This window comes from Euprymna scolopes, chromosome 13, assembly GCF_053919585.1.
Source record: "Euprymna scolopes isolate OS-2025 chromosome 13, ASM5391958v1, whole genome shotgun sequence".
Lineage (NCBI taxonomy): Eukaryota > Metazoa > Mollusca > Cephalopoda > Sepiida > Sepiolidae > Euprymna > Euprymna scolopes.
In genome coordinates this window covers 144,619,952-144,645,440 of record NC_136494.1, presented here as the reverse complement: position 1 = coordinate 144,645,440, position 25,489 = coordinate 144,619,952, and the positions used below count along the sequence as shown (strand labels likewise).

The 25,489-nt window shown below is 26.4% G+C and overlaps 1 protein-coding gene across 1 annotated transcript in view; it reads right to left on the bottom strand.

The window, feature by feature from the left end:
• The window catches only part of LOC145292214 (tRNA wybutosine-synthesizing protein 5-like), an 86,045-nt gene extending 61,127 nt beyond the window's left edge, over positions 1-24,918 (bottom strand). Inside the window, exons 1-2 of the mRNA XM_080138528.1 lie at positions 24,391-24,918; positions 1,703-1,769 (exon numbers count right to left, since the gene is read on the bottom strand). Of these exons, the coding sequence (XP_079994654.1) occupies positions 1,703-1,769; positions 24,391-24,818 (495 nt within the window). The 5' untranslated portion in view covers positions 24,819-24,918. The remainder of the gene's footprint in view (positions 1-1,702; positions 1,770-24,390) is intronic.
• Between the last annotated feature and the right edge of the window lie 571 nt (positions 24,919-25,489).

The following is a 25,489-nucleotide window of genomic DNA, read 5'->3' as shown; positions in this document are numbered from 1 at the left end:
ATTGAGTTTTGCAAAAAGGAAAGGAAGAAAACAATAACAAAAAGGAGAAAAACAGTAACATGAACGTTTAGTGCATTTTTGGTCAGGAAGTATCTTCAGACAGCCTGGTCTGAAGACATCAATCCAGACCAGATGGGTTTAGGGTAATAAAAAACTATTCCATGACGTCATTTCCGTCCAGGACGTTACTTTCGAGTAACAAGAACCGGTTTACCAAAGGAGTCAGAGAACGACACACGACGAGTATAGTCATTACAACTAGTTCAGCAGTGCGCAAAAATATTGCTCAATTACCTGTTTTTTTTTTTTTTTTTTACACGGTGGTCACCACTTATCAAGGCCCAGAAGCCACTCAGGGATAAGGGTTATTGCAAGTACAGTACGTTAGTGTGGAGATTTGATGAAGTGTTTACTTAAGGGGGCGGTTCATTAGGAATTTGATAACGTTGGACTTGAAGACATCCAAGTTGCAGTCAGGTGGGAAGTAGGCAGACGGAACAGAGTTCCACAGGCGTGCACTTCTAAGAAAGAAGCTTTGTTCATGGAATCCACATTTTGATTTAGGCACAGATAAAGAGTGGGGGAAATTTTTGACAGTGGTTTCAGCTAGACGGGTGTTTTTCATGAAAGATTGGCGAGGGGGGACCAGAGATTGGAGAGATTGGACGAGCACCTGCCATGGAAATAACGATAAAACAAGGATAGGCTCGCAACATCTCTTCTGTGGGAGAGAGGTTGCAGGGTAGAGAAAAGGGCATCCCCACTAAGCCACGAAGTCTATTTTTACTCTGTCAAGGCAGGATAGGCTGTTTTTAGCAGCTCCTGCCCAGATATGGCAACAGTATTCCATTCTGTTCTATGTTAACAAAATATTTAATTGTTACTGTGCCTTTCTCGTCAATTATTCAACAACACTAGAACAGTCACAGAATTTGTTTTTGTAGTCTTACAACTTGACCAAGCCAGTTGACCGTTCGACACCAAAAATGGCTACAAAGAATATATGATGAGTAGCCAATACTAGAAAACAATGACAAAGCAGAAACAATTTTTAGTTTAAATCTTATGTTTTCTTTTTGGGTTACTTTGTGCACAACCACATTACGTTGTTAGAAACGATTCATTGTGAACGCAACTTGTTTTATTGAAAGATTGGGAAGTGTCAGTAAATGCAACAAGTCCAATTAACTTTCTAGTAAGAATAAGACAATGACATCAACTGAATGACCCTTCTCATGCGTCCTCAAAATATTTTGGGTACTTCTTCGTGATTAGAGTGAAATTCGAAAATCAAAATATTGAATTCAAGTAAAACCATTTGATTTTTGTTAAATTTGCCTAAGATTTTCCAAGTTTTCTATAAATAATTGCCCCCCCCCTTGTTACGTGTTGAACTCTCCAGTTTCATTTTTTGAAAAACTTAATTTTTGCTAATTGTCTTCGAAAACTATTTTCAATAATAATTTTCTTCCATATCATTTGTAATAATTTTTGGATATGTTCATTATTGTGACATGACAATTCAGCAGACACCATTAGTTTCACTTGAAATTCAATTCGATTTTAAAATTTTACTCTAATAACAAAGAAGCACGAAGTCCAAAATAAAAAAGATAACATTTAAAAAAAAAAAAAAAAAAAAGTGTGGAATATTTTAATTGCTTTCAAGTTGACGCACAAGAAGAAAGAAAAAAAGATTTACCGTAGCGACAAGACCTTTGTCAAAAAGGTCAGCACATTGAATACTGCATGGGATCACAACATCCTTCCTGCAGAAAAAAAAGAAAAATAAGGGGAAATGGACAAATGGATGGAGTAAATATTTAAAAAAATCATTTTTGATTTTGATGTTTTTTAAATATTTAATGTTATTATAACTTTTCATATTTTTTATTTCATTATAACTTTTCATATTTTTTATTTCATTATAACTTTTCATATTTTTTATTTCATTATAACTTTTCATATTTTTTATTTCATTATAACTTTTCATATTTTTTATTTCATTATAACTTTTCATATTTTTTATTTCATTATAACTTTTCATATTTTTTATTTCATTATAACTTTTCATATTTTTTATTTCATTATAACTTTTCATATTTTTTATTTCATTATAACTTTTCATATTTTTTTATTTCATTATAACTTTTCATATTTTTTATTTCATTATAACTTTTCATATTTTTTATTTCATTATAACTTTTCATATTTTTTATTTCATTATAACTTTTCATATTTTTTATTTCATTATAACTTTTCATATTTTTTATTTCATTATAACTTTTCATATTTTTTATTTCATTATAACTTTTCATATTTTTTATTTCATTATAACTTTTCATATTTTTTATTTCATTATAACTTTTCATATTTTTTATTTCATTATAACTTTTCATATTTTTTATTTCATTATAACTTTTCATATTTTTTATTTCATTATAACTTTTCATATTTTATATCATTATAACTTTTCATATTTTATATCATTATAACTTTTCATATTTTATATCATTATAACTTTTCATATTTTATATCATTATAACTTTTCATATTTTATATCATTATAACTTTTCATATTTTATATCATAACTTTTCATATTTTATATCATTATAACTTTTCATATTTTTTATTTCATTATAACTTTTTATACTTTATTTCATAATAACTTTTTATACTTTATTTCATTATAACTTTTTATATTTTATATCATTATAACTTTTCATATTTTATATCATTATAACTTTTCATATTTTATATCATTATAACTTTTCATATTTTATATCATTATAACTTTTCATATTTTATATCATTATAACTTTTCATATTTTATATCATTATAACTTTTCATATTTTATATCATTATAACTTTTCATATTTTATATCATTATAACTTTTCATATTTTTTATTTCATTATAACTTTTTATACTTTTTTATTTCATTATAACTTTTTATACTTTTTTATTTCATAATAACTTTTCATATTTTATATCATAACTTTTCATATTTTATATCATAACTTTTCATATTTTTTATTTCATTATAACTTTTCATATTTTTTATATCATTATAACTTTTCATATTTTTTATATCATTATAACTTTTCATATTTTTTATATCATTATAACTTTTCATATTTTTTATATCATTATAACTTTTCATATTTTATATCATTATAACTTTTCATATTTTATATCATTATAACTTTTCATATTTTTTATTTCATTATAACTTTTCATATTTTTTATTTCATTATAACTTTTCATATTTTTTATATCATTATAACTTTTCATATTTTATATCAGAGCTTTTCATATTTTATATCATAACTTTTCATATTTTATATTATAACTTTTCATATTTTTTATTTCATTATAACTTTTCATATTTTTTATATCATTATAACTTTTCATATTTTATTTCATTATAACTTTTCATATTTTATATCATTATAACTTTTCATATTTTATATCATTATAACTTTTCATATTTTATATCATTATAACTTTTCATATTTTATATCATTATAACTTTTCATATTTTATATCATTATAACTTTTCATATTTTATATCATTATAACTTTTCATATTTTTTATTTCATTATAACTTTTCATATTTTTTATATCATTATAACTTTTCATATTTTTTATATCATCATAACTTTTCATATTTTATATCATTATAACTTTTCATATTTTTTATTTCATTATAACTTTTCATATTTTTTATTTCATTATAACTTTTCATATTTTTTATATCATTATAACTTTTCATATTTTATATCATAGCTTTTCATATTTTATATCATAACTTTTCATATTTTATATCATTATAACTTTTCATATTTTTTATATCATTATAACTTTTCATATTTTATTTCATTATAACTTTTCATATTTTATATCATTATAACTTTTCATATTTTATATCATTATAACTTTTCATATTTTATATCATTATAACTTTTCATATTTTATATCATTATAACTTTTCATATTTTATATCATTATAACTTTTCATATTTTATTTCATTATAACTTTTCATATTTTATATCATTATAACTTTTCATATTTTTTATATCATTATAACTTTTCATATTTTATATCATTATAACTTTTCATATTTTATATCATTATAACTTTTCATATTTTATATCATTATAACTTTTCATATTTTATATCATTATAACTTTTCATATTTTATATCATTATAACTTTTCATATTTTATATCATTATAACTTTTCATATTTTATATCATTATAACTTTTCATATTTTATATCATTATAACTTTTCATATTTTATATCATTATAACTTTTCATATTTTTTATTTCATTATAACTTTTTATACTTTTTTATTTCATTATAACTTTTTATACTTTATTTCATTATAACTTTTTATATTTTATATCATTATAACTTTTCATATTTTATATCATTATAACTTTTCATATTTTATATCATTATAACTTTTCATATTTTATATCATTATAACTTTTCATATTTTATATCATTATAACTTTTCATATTTTATGTCATTATAATTTCATATTTTATGTCATTATAATTTCATATTTTATGTCATTATAATTTCATATTTTATGTCATTATAACTTTTCATATTTTATATCATTATAACTTTTCATATTTTATTTCATCATAACTTTTCATATTTTATATCATAACTTTTCATATTTTATATCATAACTTTTCATATTTTATATCATTATAACTTTTCATATTTTATATCATTATAACTTTTCATATTTTATATCATTATAACTTTTCATATTTTATTTCATTATAACTTTTCATATTTTATATCATAACTTTTCATATTTTATATCATAACTTTTCATATTTTATATCATTATAACTTTTCATATTTTATGTCATTATAACTTTTCATGTTTTATGTCATTATAATTTCATATTTTATGTCATTATAATTTCATATTTTATGTCATTATAACTTTTCATATTTTATATCATAACTTTTCATATTTTATATCATAACTTTTCATATTTTTTATTTCATTATAACTTTTCATATTTTTTATTTCATTATAACTTTTCATATTTTATATCATTATAACTTTTCATATTTTATTTCATTATAACTTTTCATATTTTATATCATTATAACTTTTCATATTTTATTTCATTATAACTTTTCATATTTTATATCATTATAACTTTTCATATTTTATATCATTATAACTTTTCATATTTTATTTCATTATAACTTTTTATATTTTATTTCATTATCACTTCATATTTTTTATATTATAATTACTTTTTATATTTTTATATCATAACTTTTTATATTTTTAATATCATGACTTTTTATATTTTTAACATCATGACTTTTTATATTTTAAATATCATATCTTTATATTTTTAATATCATTACTTTTTATATTTTTAATATCATTACTTTTTATATTTTTATATCATTACTTTTTATATTTTTATATCATTACTTTTTATATTTTTATATCATTATTACTTTTTATTTTTTTATATCATTATTACTTTTTATTTTTTGTAGTTCATTATTACTTTTTATTTTTTGTAGTTCATTATTACTTTTTATATTTTTATATCATTATTACTTTTTATATTTTTATTTCATTATTACTTTTTATTTTTTGTAGTTCATTATTACTTTTTATTTTTTGTAGTTCATTATTACTTTTTATTTTTTGTAGTTCATTATTACTTTTTATATTTTTATATCATTATTACTTTTTATATTTTTATATCATTATTACTTTTTATATTTTTATATCATTATTACTTTTTATATCTTTATATCATTATTACTTTTTATATCATTATTACTTTTTATATTTTTATTTCATTACTTTTTAAATTTTTTTAGTTCATTATTACTTTTTATTTTTATCATTACTTTTTATATTTTTTATTTCATTATTACTTTTTATTTTACATCATTACTTTTTATATTTTTATTTCATTATTACTTTTTATTTTACATCATTACTTTTTATATTTTTTAGTTCATCATTACTTTTTATAGTATTTTTTATCATTACTTTTTATAGTATTTTTATCATTACTTTTTATAGTATTTTTATCATTACTTTTTATAGTATTTTTTATCATTACTTTTTATAGTATTTTTTATCATTACTTTTTATAGTATTTTTTATCATTACTTTTTATAGTATTTTTTATCATTACTTTTTATAGTATTTTTTATCATTACTTTTTATAGTATTTTTATCATTACTTTTTATAGTATTTTTATCATTACTTTTTATAGTATTTTTTATCATTACTTTTTATAGTATTTTTATCATTACTTTTTATAGTATTTTTATCATTACTTTTTATAGTATTTTTATCATTACTTTTTATAGTATTTTTTATCATTACTTTTTATAGTATTTTTTATCATTACTTTTTATATTATTTTTTATCATTACTTTTTATATTATTTTTTATCATTACTTTTTATATTATTTTTTATCATTACTTTTTATAGTATTTTTTATCATTACTTTTTATAGTATTTTTTATCATTACTTTTTATAGTATTTTTATCATTACTTTTTATATTTTTTTATCATTACTTTTTATATTATCTTTTATCATTACTTTTTATATTATCTTTTATCATTACTTTTTATATTATCTTTTATCATTACTTTTTATATTATTTTTTATCATTACTTTTTATATTATTTTTTATCATTACTTTTTATATTATTTTTTATCATTACTTTTTATATTATTTTTTATCATTACTTTTCATATTATTTTTTATCATTACTTTTCATATTATTTTTTATCATTACTTTTTATATTATTTTTTATCATTACTTTTCATATTATTTTTTATCATTACTTTTTATATTATCTTTTATCATTACTTTTTATAGTATTTTTTATCATTACTTTTTATATTATTTTTTATCATTACTTTTTATATTATTTTTTATCATTACTTTTTATATTATTTTTTATCATTACTTTTTATATTATTTTTTATCATTACTTTTTATATTATCTTTTATCATTACTTTTTATATTATTTTTTATCATTTTTATATTATCTTTTATCATTACTTTTTATATTATTTTTTATCATTACTTTTTATAGTATTTTTTATCATTACTTTTTATAGTATTTTTTATCATTACTTTTTATATTATTTTTTATCATTACTTTTTATATTATTTTTTATCATTACTTTTTTATAGTATTTTATTTATCATTACTTTTTATATTATTTTTTATCATTACTTTTTATAGTATTTTTATTTCATTATTACTTTATTTTATATCATTACCTTTTTTATTATTTTTTATCATTACTTTTTATATTATTTTTATTTCATTATTACTTTTTATTTTATATCATTACCTTTTTTTATTATTTTTATCATTACTTTTTATATTATTTTTTATCATTACTTTTTATATTATTTTTTATCATTACTTTTTATATTATTTTTTATCATTACTTTTTATAGTATTTTTTATCATTACTTTTTATAGTATTTTTTATTTCATTATTACTTTTTATTTTATATCATTACCTTTTTTATTATTTTTTATCATTACTTTTTTATTATTTTTTATCATTACTTTTTTATTATTTTTTATCATTACTTTTTATATTATTTTTTATCATTACTTTTTATATTATTTTTTATCATTACTTTTTATATTATTTTTTATCATTACTTTTTATATTATTTTTTATCATTACTTTTTATATTATTTTTATCATTACTTTTTATATTATCTTTTATCATTACTTTTTATAGTATTTTTTATTTCATTATTACTTTTCATTTTGATATCATTACCTTTTTTATTTTTTATCATTACTTTGTATATTATTTTCTATCATTACTTTGTATATTATTTTCTATCATTACTTTTTATATTATTTTTTATCATTACTTTTTATATTATTTTTTATCATTACTTTTTATATTATTTTTTATCATTACTTTTTATATTATTTTTTATCATTACTTTTTATATTATTTTTTATCATTACTTTTTATATTATTTTTTATCATTACTTTTTATATTATTTTTTATCATTACTTTTTATAGTATTTTTTATGATTACTTTTTTATTATTTTTTATCATTACTTTTTATATTATCTTTTATCATTACTTTTTATATTATTTTTTATCATTACTTTTTATATTATTTTTTATCATTACTTTTTATATTATTTTTTATCATTACTTTTTATATTATTTTTTATCATTACTTTCTATATTATTTTTTATCATTACTTTTTATATTATTTTTTATCATTACTTTTTATATTATTTTTTATCATTACTTTTTATATTATCTTTTATCATTACTTTTTATATTATCTTTTATCATTACTTTTTATATTATTTTTTATCATTACTTTTTATATTATTTTTTATCATTACTTTTTATATTATTTTTTATCATTACTTTTTATATTATTTTTATTTCATTATTACTTTTCATTTTGATATCATTACCTTTTTTATTATTTTTTATAATTACTTTTTATATTTTTTATCATTACTTTTTATATTATCTTTTATCATTACTTTTTATAGTATTTTTTATTTCATTATTACTTTTTATAATTTTTTATTTCATTATTACTTTTTATAATATTTTTAATAATTACTTTTTATATTATTTTTATCATTACTTTTTATATTTTTTTAGTTCATTATTTTCATATTTTTTTATCATTACTTTTTATTTTTTATCATTACTTTTTATATTTTTTTATTACTTTTTATATTTTTTTGTCATTACTTTTTATATTTTTTATCATTACTTTTTATATTTTTTATCATTACTTTTTATATTTTTTTATCATTACTTTTTATATTTTTTATCATTACTTTTTATATTTTTATCATTACTTTTTATATTTTTTATCATTACTTTTTATATTTTTTATCATTACTTTTTATATTTTTTTAGTTCATTATTTTTATATTTTTTTATTTCTTAATTACTTTTTATATTTTTTTATTTCTTAATTACTTTTTATATTTTTTTATTTCTTAATTACTTTTTATATTTTTTTATTTCTTAATTACTTTTTATATTTTTTTATTTCTTAATTACTTTTTATATTTTTTTATTGCTAAATTACTTTTTATACTTTTTTATTTCTTAATTACTTTTTATTTTATATCATTACTTTTTATATTTTTTTAGTTCATCATTACTTTTTATTTTTTATCATTACTTTTTATATTTTTTTGTTCATTATTACGTTTTATTTTTTATCATTACTTTTTATAGTATTTTTTATTTAATTATTACTTTTTATATTATTTTTTATCATTACTTTTTATATTTTTTTTATTTCATTATTACTTTTTATATTGTTTTTATTTCTTAATTACTTTTTATATTGTTTTATTTCATTATTACTTTTTATATTGTTTTATTTCATTATTACTTTTTATTTTATATCATTACTTTTTATATTTTTTTAGTTCATCATTAGTTTTTATTTTTTATCATTACTTTTTATATTTTTTTGTTCATTATTACGTTTTATTTTTTATCATTACTTTTTATAGTATTTTTTATTTAATTATTACTTTTTATATTATTTTTTATCATTACTTTTTATATTTTTTTTATTTCATTATTACTTTTTATATTTTGTATTTCATTATTACTTTATATTATTTTTTATCATTACTTTTTATAGCATTCGCTGCAAAATTCTCGAAATTGACAATTTAAAAAAAAACAAAAACAAAAAAAAACACTGCACTTAATTTTACAAAATGGCCAGAAATAGATTTTCCATACAATCCTAAGATTTCTAATGTAATTTTTTTTATTTAACTCGTTATGAAATTGATTGAACTTCTTCAGATGAAGAATATCATTACAAAATCATTACAAAATGCTTTAAACTGTTTAGTACAACTAGACAAATTATTTGATTGCTATTTTTTTTCTATGAAAGTCATTCCAAAATTAAAGCCTACTTTTTTTAAGCTCAAAGTTTTGAAGTGCTATGAAAATGGGAATGGTACCATTTAAACAAATGACCTTTATGCCCCAGAATTTTTTTCTACATAGACACTACCATCTCAATGCACTTTTGTCAAAAATTTAATGATGCATCTCTGCTTCTGATGCACACACATGACAAGGGTCACTTTCTTAGAGTCTCACACCGTCAATATTTACAACCGAGTTAAATGTCTCAGGTCATGAATGCATGTTCAGTTATTATAACAATGCAATGCAATCCCCCCCCCCCATCCACAAAAAAAACTAACGTAAGGCAAACGAACGCTGAAAACAGAAAAACGAACACGTGAAAAATGGCTTAAATAAGCCTGTTTCGATATTAAAATTTAAAAAAAGATAAAAAAAAAAAATCTCACACCATGATTCGAACCCAAAACGTTTAGATAATGAACCAAGGCCTCAACCAACTGAGCTAAAGCGACGTACATGAAATTTGTTCGGTTTTTCAACTATTTAAAGTAAATCAGGTCACGACGTCATCTGACGCATGCGTAGAATCGGTCATTGTCACAAGAGGACCGTTTTTGTTGACCCCCCACCCCCGCTGTCGAAAATTGTCGATTTTGAGGTGAAAATGTTAAATTTTTTAGCCAATTTTTCAATATTTTTCGAGCAAAGGATGGAGCTTTGATGTGATACCGAGTTTGTGAATTTTCGTCGCGTCTGTCAAAAGTTTTTAGCAGACATCCAAACATACATACATTTTCGCTTTTATATATATATATATATATAGATTTTTTCTCTTCATTAGTTGCAACTGTAGAATATTTGCATTGTTTACAAAACCATAATATTTGCCAAAACTAATTACAAGAAATACTATATGGGTACGACTTTTGTAGATTTTGACATTAGATATTACACACATTCAATAACAAAAAGAAATGCCAATTAAAAATAACATTAGCAACCCATTAGTGGGAGCTCAAAGATTAGAAAGCAGATGTTTGCCAATAGTCGAGTGGAGAATAGTATGACAAGTCAGTCCATGTAGAAATTTTGATGACCTTTGTTGATTATGTCTGAATGAGAAATATGAAATCCTAAGCTTTAAAGACCCCCCAAACCTATTACACTGTAGAAACGAAATAGCAAACAACTGTTTGCACAGAATAAACTTTACCTTAAGATTACAATAATAAAATTTAAACTAATATAACAACTAAAATCTTTTTTATAGTTTTATTATATATGAAGATTTTTTAGTCTTGAATTTATACTCAAAGCATACACATGTTAAAAAGGTCACTTTTAATTCACAATAAAGGCCGAGTTATCCCTCTTCAAAACTAAAAAGAGAAAAATATTAGGTTGAGAAGTTCTTGCAAAATTTTAAATTTTGATTTCAAATATGTTTTTGTTATAATACCTTTACTTTATATATCATCATTTTAAAGAGCGTTTTCTGCTCTATTTAATCGTTTAAATTACAATCGTTTTAAAACAATTACGTCTTTTTTCAGAACGTTTAATACAAGATGAAAAAAAAGCGAATTCGCACAATTTTCTTATTTTCATTCAAACTAGGCCGAAAAGCTGCTAAAACAGCTTGTGATGTCAACAAAGTGTTTGACCCAGGAACCACTACTGAATGCACAGTACAATGGTGGTTTAAGAAATTTTGTGGTGGCGATGAGTCTTGAAGATGATGAGCGTAGTGGTCGACCATTGGATGTTGACAAGAATCAATTAAGAGCCTTAGCCAAAGCCAATCCACGCACAACTGTTTGAGAACTTGCTTCTGAATTAGATGTAACATATATAACGATTTCCAACCACTTGAGAGAAATTGGTAAAAAAAAAAACAATTTGATAAATAGGTCTCTCACGAATTAAACCAAAAGAAACGCTGTTATGAAGCGTCATCTTCCCTTCTTTTACGCAACAAGAAGGGCTTGTTTCTTGACTGGGTTGTGACTTAGGATGAAAAGTGGGTTCTTTACGACAACTAGAGATGCTCAACTCAAAAGTTAGATGCTGACTAAATTCCAAAAGAAGGTCATGCTGATTGTTTGGTGATTTTTTGAATGCAGGTGAAACTCTTATAGCAGAAAAGTACTGTCAACAAATGGATGAAATGTATCAAAAACTTTGATAACACCCAGCATTACTCAACAGAAAATGCTCAATTCTCCACAACAATGCTTGACTGCACATTGCTAAACTGATCCTGCAGAAGTTGAAATGATTGGGCTATGAAACTGCCTCATCTGCCATACTCTCCAGACCTCTCACCTACCGACTACCACTTTTTAAGCATCTCAACAACTTTCTGCATGAGAAATGCTTAAAAAACCTAAGTGATAGCAAAAACACATTCAGCGACATCATCGTCACCAAAATGCGATATTTTTATGTTACTGATATAAATACACTCGTTTGGCAAAAGTGAGTTGATTCTGTAAGTGCTTATTTTAAATGATCAATAAATTTTTGTTTGAGCGGAAATATGTTCATCTGAATTTAAAAGTTAAAACACTATATGTGTGCATATATATTTGTGTGTATATGTATGGATATATATGTATTCAAATGTATGTGTATATATTCATATATGTGTATATACGTTCAGCAATATGAATTGTGTACATTTTAGTCTGATGAATCCCTATGAGGATGAAATGCTGAAGATTCTGGTTAACATAATTGTCATATATTTTCATAACTTAATACCTAGGTTGGGGCCCTAAGGTGACGAGAATCGAGTAGGTTAACTAAATAAATATACAGTTTGCACAACTAAGCTTAAGGAATGGTAAAAAAAACAACAGTTTTTCAAATAAATAGATAAATATTTGACAGATAAAGACTTTACAAACAATAATAGGTTGATGACTAACTTATTTCAAATGTCAAAGATGATGCAATTGTCTGTGATTGGAGTTCTGTAGAACAAAAAAACAGTTGGTAGTTGTATAGTTAACAATGGGAATTGAATGGAGGGGGTGGCAGTCAGAGAGAACGATGAACCTTCAAACATGTAGTGCACAAAATAATCAGAGAAATTGGTGACGCGTTTCTGACCCAGTGATGGTAGCAGAATAAACTCAAGACTTGTGTCATTTTTGATGTGTTACAAAAGACTCCCATTTGCAAAGAATGGAGAATAATGCTAGAATCGCAGGTCAATCGTGTAAGAGAAGAAGAAACAAGGTACGTGGCACACACATAGCCACACACACACACATTTACAGTTACTTGAACAATTGACTAACACGGTCCACATAGTGTAGAACACCATTATTGTAAATTCCATATGTGCCACAACAGAACCAAAGTAAATAAGTAACATTATATATAACAAACTAATGTATTTAGCACTGTTCAAGTAAGTACTGAAATTCGATATATGAAACAAAAAAATCATATAAAGACAAGATGGCGAATGGTTGAGAAGTTACTATATAGAACAGGTGGTTCAAACAACATTAAGAGAGAGTGAAAATGATAGAATGTTAGTAAGAAATGGGTCATTTGAGGAGTTAATTGTAAATTACTCCTAATTTTTTCCTAGTGAATCTCTTGACAAAGGCTTCCTTTCTAGGGATATTGCTCTTGACATATCAAAGGCCTTCGACAAGGTATGGCATAAAGGCCTACTTCACAAGATTTCCAGCTACGGTATAACTGGAAATGTTTTCTCTATTATTAAATCATTTCTCTTTGATAGGCTCATAAGAGTAGTGGTCGATGGACAAAAATCAGAAGCCTGCAGTATTAATGCTGGAGTCCCTCAAGGGTCAATCCTGGGCCCAACTCTTTTCCTGATCTACATCAAAGATTTCACTAAACACATGCTTAAATCATTCGTTGACATCTATGCTGATGACACGACCATCTACGGCAACACGTCAAAGGCTGTAAATGACAAAGTTCTGATTCTCTCTCCTCTGATCTCGAGCGTGTGGTTCAGTGGGGGAAGACGTGGCTGGTTACCTTTAATTCATCTAAAACCAAACTCCTATCTTTACATCATCAACGCTCTGATCCCCATCTGGCATCAATTGAAATTGATGGCTCTCGTCTAGAAGCCTCATGTTTTGACAAGCTTCTGGGCTTGACCTTTACTCCTGATCTGAAATGGAACACGTACATCAAGTCTGTTGCCAAGGTCACTGGAAAGATGGTGGGATCCTTCTACCGCTCCAGAAGATATCTCACTACTGATGCAATTCTCTATCTATATAAAAGCCAAGTATGCCCAAGGATGGAATACCGCTGCCATATCTGGGCAGGAGCTGCTAAAAACAGCCTATCCTGCCTTGACAGAGTACAAAATAGACTTCGTGGCATAGTGGGGGATGCCCTTTTCTCTTCCCTGCAATCTCTCTCCCACAGAAGAGACGTTGCGAGCCTATCTTTGTTTTATCGTTATTTCCATGGCAAGTGCATGTCTGAGCTCCAATCTCTAGTCCCCCCTCGCCAATCTTTTATGCAAAACACCCGTCTAGCTGAAACCACTGTCCAAAATTTTCCCCACTCTTTATCTGTGCCTAAATCAAAATGTAGATTCCATGAACAAAGCTTCTTTCTTAGAAGTGCACGCCTGTGGAACTCTGTTCCGTCTGCCTGCTTCCCACCTGACTACAACCTGGATGTCTTCAAGTCCAACGTAAACAAATTCTGATGAACCGCCCCCTTAAGTAGACACTTTGATTAAATCCCCACACTAACGTACTGTACATGCAATAACCCTTATCAAGGCCCAGAAGCCACTCAGGGATAAGTGATCACTTTGTAAAAAACAAAAAACAAAAACAAATTGAGGGATTTTTGTGTATGTACTTTGTTTTTATGCAATCAAAATATATAGGGAAAAGACCGAAGGTTGATTAACTTGGCTTTAGCATACTATTTTTTCTCTCGCATTATATATATATATATACACACACACACACACACACACACTAGCAGGTGTACCCAGTGTTACCTGGTATTGAACGTAAAGTTAAATTCCTTAAAAAAAAAAAAAAAAAAAAAAAAATTAAGTAAAACAAATGGAAAAAAGACCGAGACACGTGCATGCAAATGTGTTTCTTTTAAACAGTTCACTTCTTGTGAGTAAAAAAAAGAAAAAAATACTCGAGCAAAGATCGAAACCAAAATCTAAAGACAGTGAGTCAAGTATGATAACCATTAAACCATTGTGCCATAATCTTTAAAATGTGATTTCAAACTTACTTATTCTTAACAGAAGTTGTCATTTGAACGATTTGTGCATGCGCAGTCGTGAAACAGTTGACAAAAAAAGATAAAAATCCAATCCCCCCCCCACGTACCAATTTTTCAATTTTGACCCCTTAGCAGCCCTTCTTTCAGGATGAAAACCGATCAAAAAGTTTTCTACATGTCTCAATACCCTATATACCAAATTTCAAGTCGATAGATCAAACATTCGTTGAATATATAGGTTGAGAAGTGTCCTCACACACATTCTCACTTTTATAGATATACTAGCATGCTTGCCCGGCGTTGGCTGGGTGTTTGGAGGTGTGTGTGTTGAGCAAAAAAAGAAAAGTGGTAGTAGGAAGGCAGGCTCAAACATGTACTGCCAAGGAGGAAAAGAACGGGGAAAAAATCTGACGTCTTTGTTGTTACGAGCACCGTCAAACCGGAAGTGACGTAGGCTTAAATTAAGGCTAGACAATCAAAAAGAGAGGATGACTTTCGACAATATCAGCGAAAAAAATGACCCCTCCCTGTAGAAAAGTGCCCAGTTGAGAAGAAAATGTTTTTAGCCAATTTTTCAGTATTCGTCATCTGAAGGGTCAAGCTTCAAAACGATACTGATCTTGTAAAAATCCGTTGCCTCTTTCGAAAGTTTTAGGCAGACATGCAAACATACATTTATATATTCGTAGCACAATTTTCGACCCAAGCTGATTAAAAAGCTTGCCCTATCTCTGAAAAATTATGTAAAATTTCAAATGTTTAGACCAAAAAGTGTCCGAGTAATTTGGTAGAGACCGCAGAGGTCAATTTTTTTTTTTTTTTTAACTTTAACCCCTATTTTGACTCCTTAATATTTATTGTTTTGGGCTCAAATCAAGTTAGATCCATGTCTAAGGAATCTATATCTAAAATTTCAATTGTTTATACCCAAAATTGACAGAGGATTTTGGTAGAGTTCTCAAAGGTCAAATCGTTGAACTTTGACCCTTTAACAGCCAAATTTCTGGCTGAAAACAGATTACAAAAGATTTACCTAAATCTCAATACACCGTGGGTTAAACGGTGGAAATAGGCCCAAACAGCCTTTTGATCAGTTTATCTTTAGAGAGTATCAAATTTGTGATCAAATGCCATAAAAATGAGATTTTTAAGTATTTCTCAAGTTATGGCATTTTTAATTTGGCAGATGCAACAAAAAATTTTGGATTTTAATTTATCTTAAAATTTTTTGTTAGATCACCATATTTTCAAAATTGAAACATTGAAGTTCAAAATGTGTTACAAGGTCACTTTAAACTTACATATGGACCACTAAACAACTATAGTTGGTGTCTTGAGTTTTTTTTTGAAAAAAATACTTATTTTTAATAAATTCACACCAAAAATGTACAAAATCTAGTCATTTTTTCAGGATTTTTAACGTCAAATTTCATCTTCCAAGAAAAAAAGTCCAAAAAACCGGGGTCTGGCACTAAATCATATTTTCCCCAAACTCAGTCATTTAGCCCACTGTGCAATACCTGGTATATCAAATTTGGAGTCTGTAGACTGAAAATTGACAGAGTTATTGCATAGGGAAATGTACACAGACAGACACTTTCACTTTTATAGATACATAGATTACAATTAAAATTTGTTTATCTACTGTGGACAAAGGGAGAAGGACTTGTACTATATATATTATATATTTATGAATTTAAATAAAAAGAAAGTATCGTTACGTGTGAATTAAAAAAAAAAAAATCATTAAAAGATACTCCCGTTTTATGTTCCTACATTTAATAAAAAAAATGTAAATGACTTTAAATGAATATTTGACTTGCACATATTTTTTGTGACATTTCTTTCGTTTGTGTTGCGTGACTTTTAATCAGAAATTCAAACATAACAAATAATTCACTTTTACGATGGAATTGTCAATAAGAATTGTACAATTGTCAACTTCATGGGAGATAATTACTTTCAGTCGATAGAACAGCTGCAATTGTTTGCATGTATTTGAGCCTTTTTTGTTGCTCATCTGTTGGTCGTTTATAGGCTCCAAAACTATTTGATAGAATTGCGTCAAATTTTATATAAAGTGGATCTCCATTTATCCTCCTCACTATCATTATCAAGTTGCGTTTTTATGTGTAAAAAATTCAATTCGCCCCTCAGCCAAAAAGGAGCACAGGACTGACAAAAAGTGCACCATTCTAGAAATCTATTATATAAATCTCACCTGTCTTTAAATGTATGTATGTATGTCTAAAACTTCCGATAGATGCCACAAATTTTCACGAGATCAGTATTGTTTTGAAGTTCGGCCAAAAACATTCTTTCCTTCACCCTCAACTGAGCACTTTTCTACAGGGAGGGGTCGCTTTTTTCGCTGATATTTTCGAAAGTCATTGTCTCTTTTCGATTGACTAGCCTTAATTTAAACCTTCACCACTTCCGGTTTGGTGATGGACGCAACGGCAAAGACATCATTTTTTTTTTCACATTCTTTTCTTCTTTCACGATATGGGTTTGAGCCTACCTACTACCTCTTTTTTTTTTTTTTTTTTTTTTTTTTACACAGACCTCCAAACACCCGGGCACCCAGGCTAGTCTATAATATAAATCTCAATCGTCGGTTTGTGTGAATGTATGTATGCCTGCCAAAAGCTTTGGACAGACACAACGGATCCTGACGAGATCAGTATCGTTCTCAAGTTTGACGTCTTGGACGACAAATATTGAAAAATTGGCCCAAAAGATTAATTCCTTCACCCTCAGCTGGGCAGTTTTCTACAAGGAGGTCAAGGTCAGTTTTTGCGTCTCCATTTTCACAAGTCATCGTATCGGTTGGATTAACTTAACCTTGATTTCAACGTTTCAAACTTCTGGTCAGAGGATAGAGACATCGACTAAGACATGTTTTTTTTTTTTTAATCCTTTTTTTCTCCTTCGCGTTACGGGTTTGAGCCTGACTGTCTACTATCACTTTTTTTTTTTTAAGCACCTTTTCCTAATGTTGTTTTGATCCCCTCCTCCACGAGGGGCTCCTTACTACACCACCTAAACATCCAGGCAACGCCGGGCACCCCCGCTAGTGTATAAAGATCCTGGAAGAATGCAATAAAAAAGATATTTTCATTAAAAGTAATTTTATGTTGTAGTTTTCATTATATATGACTAAATAACGAATCATTTCCATTAAAATACAGTTAATAGTATTCATCTAAAATTGAGAAAATCATGCTTAAAAAATGTCAACATCATGTGAAGAAGCCGAAACAAAAGAAAATGGCCAACAAATTTTACCTGATCTCATGCTTATATAACAATGAAACAGTAAAATCAGAAAATTGAGAAAAGGGTTTTTTTCTCAATTTTATATGCACAATACTAACCGGAATTTTAATGGTTTTGGTTGTTTTGTTTCATGGCACATGAACTCTTCTCAGATTATTTAATACGAAAGCCAGTAATTTTGCAAACATTTTTTATCCTTCATGTTCTTTATATCTTCAAATATTCATTTATGGTGTTTGGTTTGATTGTTTTGTGAAGATAGAAATTATTTTTGTTTTTCCCCATTACATAACATGATTAAGTTTTTCAAAGAGAAAGGAAAAAAACCAATGTTATTGTTTGGTGCATTTTTGGTCAGGAATCCAATATCTTTGGACAGCCTAATCTGGTAGCACCAGATGTCGTAACAGGTGTTACCACTCCACACACTCACAAAAACTATTAAACTTTTGTAATCACTTTTTTAGTTAACATTATCCAGAATTTCCCCTATATTAACAAAAAAAAAAAAAACAAAAAAAAAAAAATGAAAAATCGGTCAATGTGCGCTGGTTGTCCAACTAAAGACCTACCTTTAGAATGCTGACTTAACGATATATAGTGGTAATCTGACCCGTCACGAACGCATATCGCTTTTAAATTTATAGTCGACAAGTATTTTTTTTAGTAATAACAAATTCAGCGTGCAATGATATTTTCTAGTATTTTGAATTATCTGCCATGTTCGTTGATGAAATGGAGCTGTTCATGGAGCATGCGCAAAAGCTGTTCTAGTTTTGCAGCAGACGACAAGTGCACTATTTTTATTGAATACCTGTCATCGAAGAAAGTTTACCTCCAAAAGGAATTTAACCAGCTTGCTCTCAAATTTTTTCTTTTTTTTTTTTTTTTTTTTAAATAAAAAAGACTTACCTACAACGAGATGCTTTTTAGGGGTATTATTCCCAACCTCCCCATGTTAAGATCGGCTTTCGGAATAAACATCCCCTCTTATTTTCGCTTCTTTCCAAATTCAGAAAGTTTTTTCTTTTCTCTCTGTTTACACAGGCGCACAGCCTGCAGTTTCTCTTAGCTGCTAAAGCTAAAACAATATGGCTGCCAGAACAAACTACTACAGGAAAACATGGAACATTGAATTATGTTGTATCTTTCGAATTACTTGTCAGTGATAAATTTAAAGGCGATATTCTTTTGTAGCGGGCCGGATTACCCCTTAGATCCTTAAAAGCCCACATTCTAAAAAGGTAGGTCTTCGGTTGGACAACCAACACATTGACTGAAAAATCAGTACTTATACAGTTCAATCAAGAACTTAAAAAATGAAAATATTGAAAAAGTTATATTGTACATAACCATTATGGAATGAAGTTCTACAAAAAAAAAAAAAATTCATTTAATTTGATATAGTTTTTTTTGTTTTTTTTACAGGGAAACTCAGTTTAAAGCGTCGACACCCCCCCCTTCCCATTTTAAACAATAGCTTTTCTACCTAAAAATCGAAACATGGCTACCTTTTGATCGGTATTTTAACAAACTGTTTTTTTGCTGTAAAAAAAAAAAAAAAAAAAAAAATACTTCATGAAATTAAGTGAAATTTTTTTTCAAAGAACTTCATTCCATAATGGATACATACAATATAACTTTGTCGATATTTTCATTTTTTAATGTCTTGATTAAACTGTACAAGTGGCAAAAAAATCACATTCCAAAAATTATGTAAATGGGTTTGTTTTACTAGACACAGACGTACGAAAAAGTTGTCAAAAAACAAATACATAACAAATGTTATCAAAGGCAAGATAAGTTACTTTTCTACCTAATTGGATAAGTTTTTAGTGTTTTTATTTAATGTAAAATGTTTAATCGGTTTCAAAAACGAGTAATGTTGACACTGCCGAAGAACAAGAAAAGATGGTCACGATGTCTTTGGAGACTAGATGTAGAAACCCACTCAATAAATGTCACGGTAACATCTATTTTGTTTTATTTCTTATTTTGAAGTGATTAGCGAGTCTTCAAAGACATTGTGACCATCTTTTCTTGTTGTCCGGCAGCGTCAACATGACTCGTTCTTCAAACCAAATAAACATTTTACATTAAATAAGGTACTTGTACAGTTTAGTCAAGACATTAAAAAAATGAAAATATCGAAAAAAGATTATATTGTACGTATCTGTTTTGGACTGAAGATCACAAAAAAAGTTTCATTTAATTTGATCAAGTAGTTTTTATTTTACAACAGAAAAACACATTTTTATGAGAGTGCATTGAAGTCAGCCATTACAAAATTTGTTGAACATGCCAAAGGGAGATAACTCCAGTTAAAGCGCCGACACTCCCTCTCCATCTTTAATACTAGCTTTTCTTCATAAAAATCGAACTTTTTGCTCGGTATCGTAAAAAATTGTTTTTTCGCTGTAAAATAAAAACTACTTGATGAAATTAAGTGAAATTTTTTTCAGAGAACTTCAGACCATAACGAGTACGACAGTACGTACAATATAACTTTTTTTTCAATATTTTCATTTTTTAATGACTTGACTAAACTGTATTAGTGCCTTAAATAACAGTAAAAACTTATCCAGTTAGGTAGAAAAGTAACTTATCGGTACTTATGTATTTTTGGTACCGCGCTGAAATAATAATGTTATCATTTCAGGGTTTGTATTACTGTACACACAGATTCGAAAAAGTTGTCAAAAAACAAATATAAATAAATGTTATCAAAGGCAAGATAAATTACTTTTCCAAACTAGATATATTTTTTGTGTTTTTATTCAATGTAACATGTTTATTCAGCTCAAAAAACACACAATGTTTACCGATGTATTGGCAAGTTTAAAATGGCGGTCGACTCTCTTTAACATGGTAAGTTTTGGAAAAGGTGTTATAAATAAAAAACTAGACAAAATACTATTAAAAACCCACCGAATATATGTCAGCCTATGTCACGGTAACATATATTGAGCGAGTTTCTAACAGTATTTTGTCTAGTTTTTTATTTATAACACCTTTTTCCAAACTTAGTGTTAAAGAGAGAGTCGGCAGTCATTTTAAATTTTCCAATACATCGGTGAACACTGTATATTTTTCGAGCTGAATAAACATGTTACATTAAATAAAAACACAAAAATATATCCAGGTTGGTAGAAAAGTAACTTATCTTGCCTTTGATAATATTTATTTGTTATATATTTGTTTTTTGACAACTTTTTCGAATCTATGTGTACAGTAATACAAACTCAATAAAAGATATAAAACTTGAATTTAACCTGAAAAAAAAAATTATATATATATATATATATATATATATATATATAGCGGTACCAAAAATACAAAAACACCAACTTATCTTGCCTTTGATAGCATTTATTTGTTATATATATATTTTTTTTTTGACAACTTTTTCTAGGTACGGGCAAAATGAATGCCGATGCTCAAAATGTATAAACATGTTGATCTCACCCTTTACTTAAAAAAAATCACCAAAAATCAGGAAATTAACCAATTTTAATGAAATCTTCAGTATTTATCAAATAATGATCGCGGAATATAATGAACTGATTATTTTTATTTAAATCCGAATGGAAATGTATTATTTTGTTTCAACAAAAAATACCTTTACTAAAGTTATGGTTTTCAGTAGTAAATAAAAAACGCAAGACTTTATTTTTGCTTTTTTTTTATAAATAAAGCATAGTAATTTGTAACAATAAAAATAAAATAATTTTTACAGGAACATTACGAAAAATAGCCCTAAATCTGTATTAATGAATTCTATATAACTCGAAGAAAAATGAATTTCTCGAACTACCGATATTACCATTGAATTAAGCATTACTTATTTAATATTTACACACAAAAAAATTATTATTGCAAAAAATATTTCTACTTTTTTTTTTAAATTACAAATTTCGCATAATTTTTATAAGCAAAATTTTAATAATTTCCTTGTTCGCAAGAATGTGAAACTTTCGGCATAACATTTTTTTTTATATAATATTGAACAATAATTAAGAAAAAAATTAATTTAAAAATAGGAACATAGAAAAATAATTAAATTAAAAAACGCAAAAATTAATACAAACGTTCAAAAAAAAAAAAAAAAAAAAAAAAAAAAAAAAAGAATGTATGGATGCGCGACTGGGGGGGGGAGAACTTCCTCCCTTTTAATTACATGACGTCATTTTCACAGTCTTTCGACTGCCTGAAATTTTGGGCCTTCGTAATTTTCGTGTTTACAAAATTTTAGTTTGTTGCGTTTTGTGAACAGCAGAATCACTCGGTTTTGGGCTAAATAATTAATGTTTTGTGCAAACAAGGTGTTTTTTTTAAAAAAATTTTTTATTATTTAATTCAATATCTTAGGACTTTACTAATTATCTTTGAAATAGACCCAGAAAACTAATATTTGTCTTTTAAACGATTTTTTTTACAATGAATTTATTTAACTTCAAAATTTAGCTGAATTAGGTAGCTCACCGTGAAAACATTTTCATAACTTTTTTTTTTCCACGTGTACAAATATTTTTTTCCTTTAGAAAATTTAGTCCTTAGGCTTTCAAATACAATCAAAAAGTAGTCGGAAACCTACAAAAAATTAGGATAAATCGACTTTCAAAACTAGGTCCCCCATTTTTAGATGTGTCAGAAATTTCGTGAAAAATAGTGAATAATTCCACCCCGTCTTTCCAAGCTTATAACTCATCGAAAAATGTAATTCAAGTCCTAATTTTTTTTTCAATTAAAGGAGCAAGGACCAAGAGTTCATTAAAAAAAAAAAATAAAATAAAAATAAAAAATAAAAAACAAACAACGTGGTTAAAAAAAAAGAAGGTTTTAAACTTTACAGGTAAATTTCTAAAAAAACACTACTTGTTTTGTTGGATATATTATTTATTGACCTTTTCTCTTCAATTTGTGATATATAAAACTTTGGTGAGTAAATTATTTACTTTTTAATAGACACTTGAAAATAGGGGGGGGCGTGAATTAAAAAAAAAAACGTTTGTCTAAAATATTATATTCGGTTTATTGGAAAGAGCATAAAATTTCACATTGACTCTGAAAATATCGTAAAAATAGAATCAATAGAAAAATTGATAGATTTTTAAAGTTTAAAAATTGAAAAATATTGAGTTCGTAAAATTCATTACTGTTTTAAAAATTTTTTCTATTACTTTTAAAACAACTTTAATAGTTTATTTTGGAAGTATAATCCATAAAGAAAATAAACAACCTACTTTTAAAAGAGAAATTACGAGTTTTTTTTATATTTTATTTGCAGTTTCGTGTTAGGGGTGTCAAAAATTCTTACAAAAATTCTGATACACCTACCCCATTTTTGCCCGTACCTTTGAATCTATGTGTATAGTAAACCCCAATACTGTCTCCTCTCAGCTAAATTCTAAAACGACTTTTCTTCTAACCAGGTTTTTCACTGTCGTTGCACGTAATTTCTTTAAAAGAAAAAAAAAAATTGGGGGGGGGGGGAGCAGGTGGGTGATTTACCTGAATATATTACCAAAATGGTACTGAAATAATAACGTTATTATTTAAAAAGCCATTCTTAACATGGGGAGGGGAGAGCGTTTTGTACCTATTCTATACTTTAACCTTACAATTGAATAAAAAAACCCATAAAACTTTAATTAAACTTGGAAATACGATTTAAAAAATAGCGCGGTCAGTTAATGCACTAGCACCCCCAAATAAAAAGCAGCGCAAATAAATTAAGTTTTTTTCGTTTTGTGTTCAAAAACCCGGGGTTCATTTGTGTTTCGATTGCCCTAGTTATCGGATTTTAAAGAACAAATATTAATAGCCATGGGGACTGATGTATACAAGCACTAATAAATATAAGACTTTATAGTAGGTACCAACCTAAGATAGACGGGAACATCCTGGACCATGTAATTATCGGAATGGTTGTAAGTTTGAAGAAATTGTTTGAAGTGAACATGACGTGGGGGTCTCGTTCGATTCTCCTTTTTCGCACTTTCCACAAGGACGGTGGAGTTGGGGTCGATGTCGAGGGACATAAAGTAATCGTCGGTCCAGAGACGGAAAGCCGGGGTTTCCCGTACGGCCCCTTTCATTTTCAACGGACGGGAGGCTTGTACGTAGTTGCGGAAAAAAACTTCCGGGCTCGGAAACCCCTCCATCTCATCAACTGGACTGGTAGGACGACCGGAACCGAACCTTTGCAAATGTCCCGGTTCTAACGTCAAGTCCCGAGTCGTCCGCGCGAAGGACACAAAGTCCAGGAGGAACACAACCATCGATATTCGCCGACATAAACAGCGATGCATCCTTTCCCTTTCTTGTCATGTAATGCAACTAAATAAACAAACACGATACGAGCGGGAGATAACTCTAAACATTTCCAGCCGGTGTAAAAACAAACTTAACAAAGCTGCAGTGCGGTGTCGACATAAAAATGTCGACTCGTAATTATTGTTCATACTTATAAGCCGGCTTAGGATGACATACGGTAGATTGTATACTTTTGGCAAGTGGCAATCGGGTTTATGCGAAGCCACAGAAAAGAAGAAGGCCTGTTAACCGAAAAATGCCTGCAGGCAATGTAGATAAGATTTGTCAAAGTGTCACTGTCGATACTATATGGCGGCATTTTTAAAAAGAGCATTAAAACATGTTAAAAAAAAGGAAAAAAAAAAAAAAAAAGAAACCCAATTCGATTAATAATGAATCTGAACTATATTCAATATAAAATATAAATATTATCTTTGTAAATTTACTTAATTTTAAAGCAATACACAATCTAATACTGATAAAACTGAATTATGAATTTAGGGAACAAACAAATAAAGAAACACAAACAATTCTTGACCTTCGGGACAAGATCACAGTGTAGTATCTGTTCTGATGCTACAATTCACCTTTTCTGTTCTCGGTCGGTGGAAGAGAAATCCTTCATGACTGAGACAATTTTAATTTTTGTTCCTATCCAGAGTGTCAC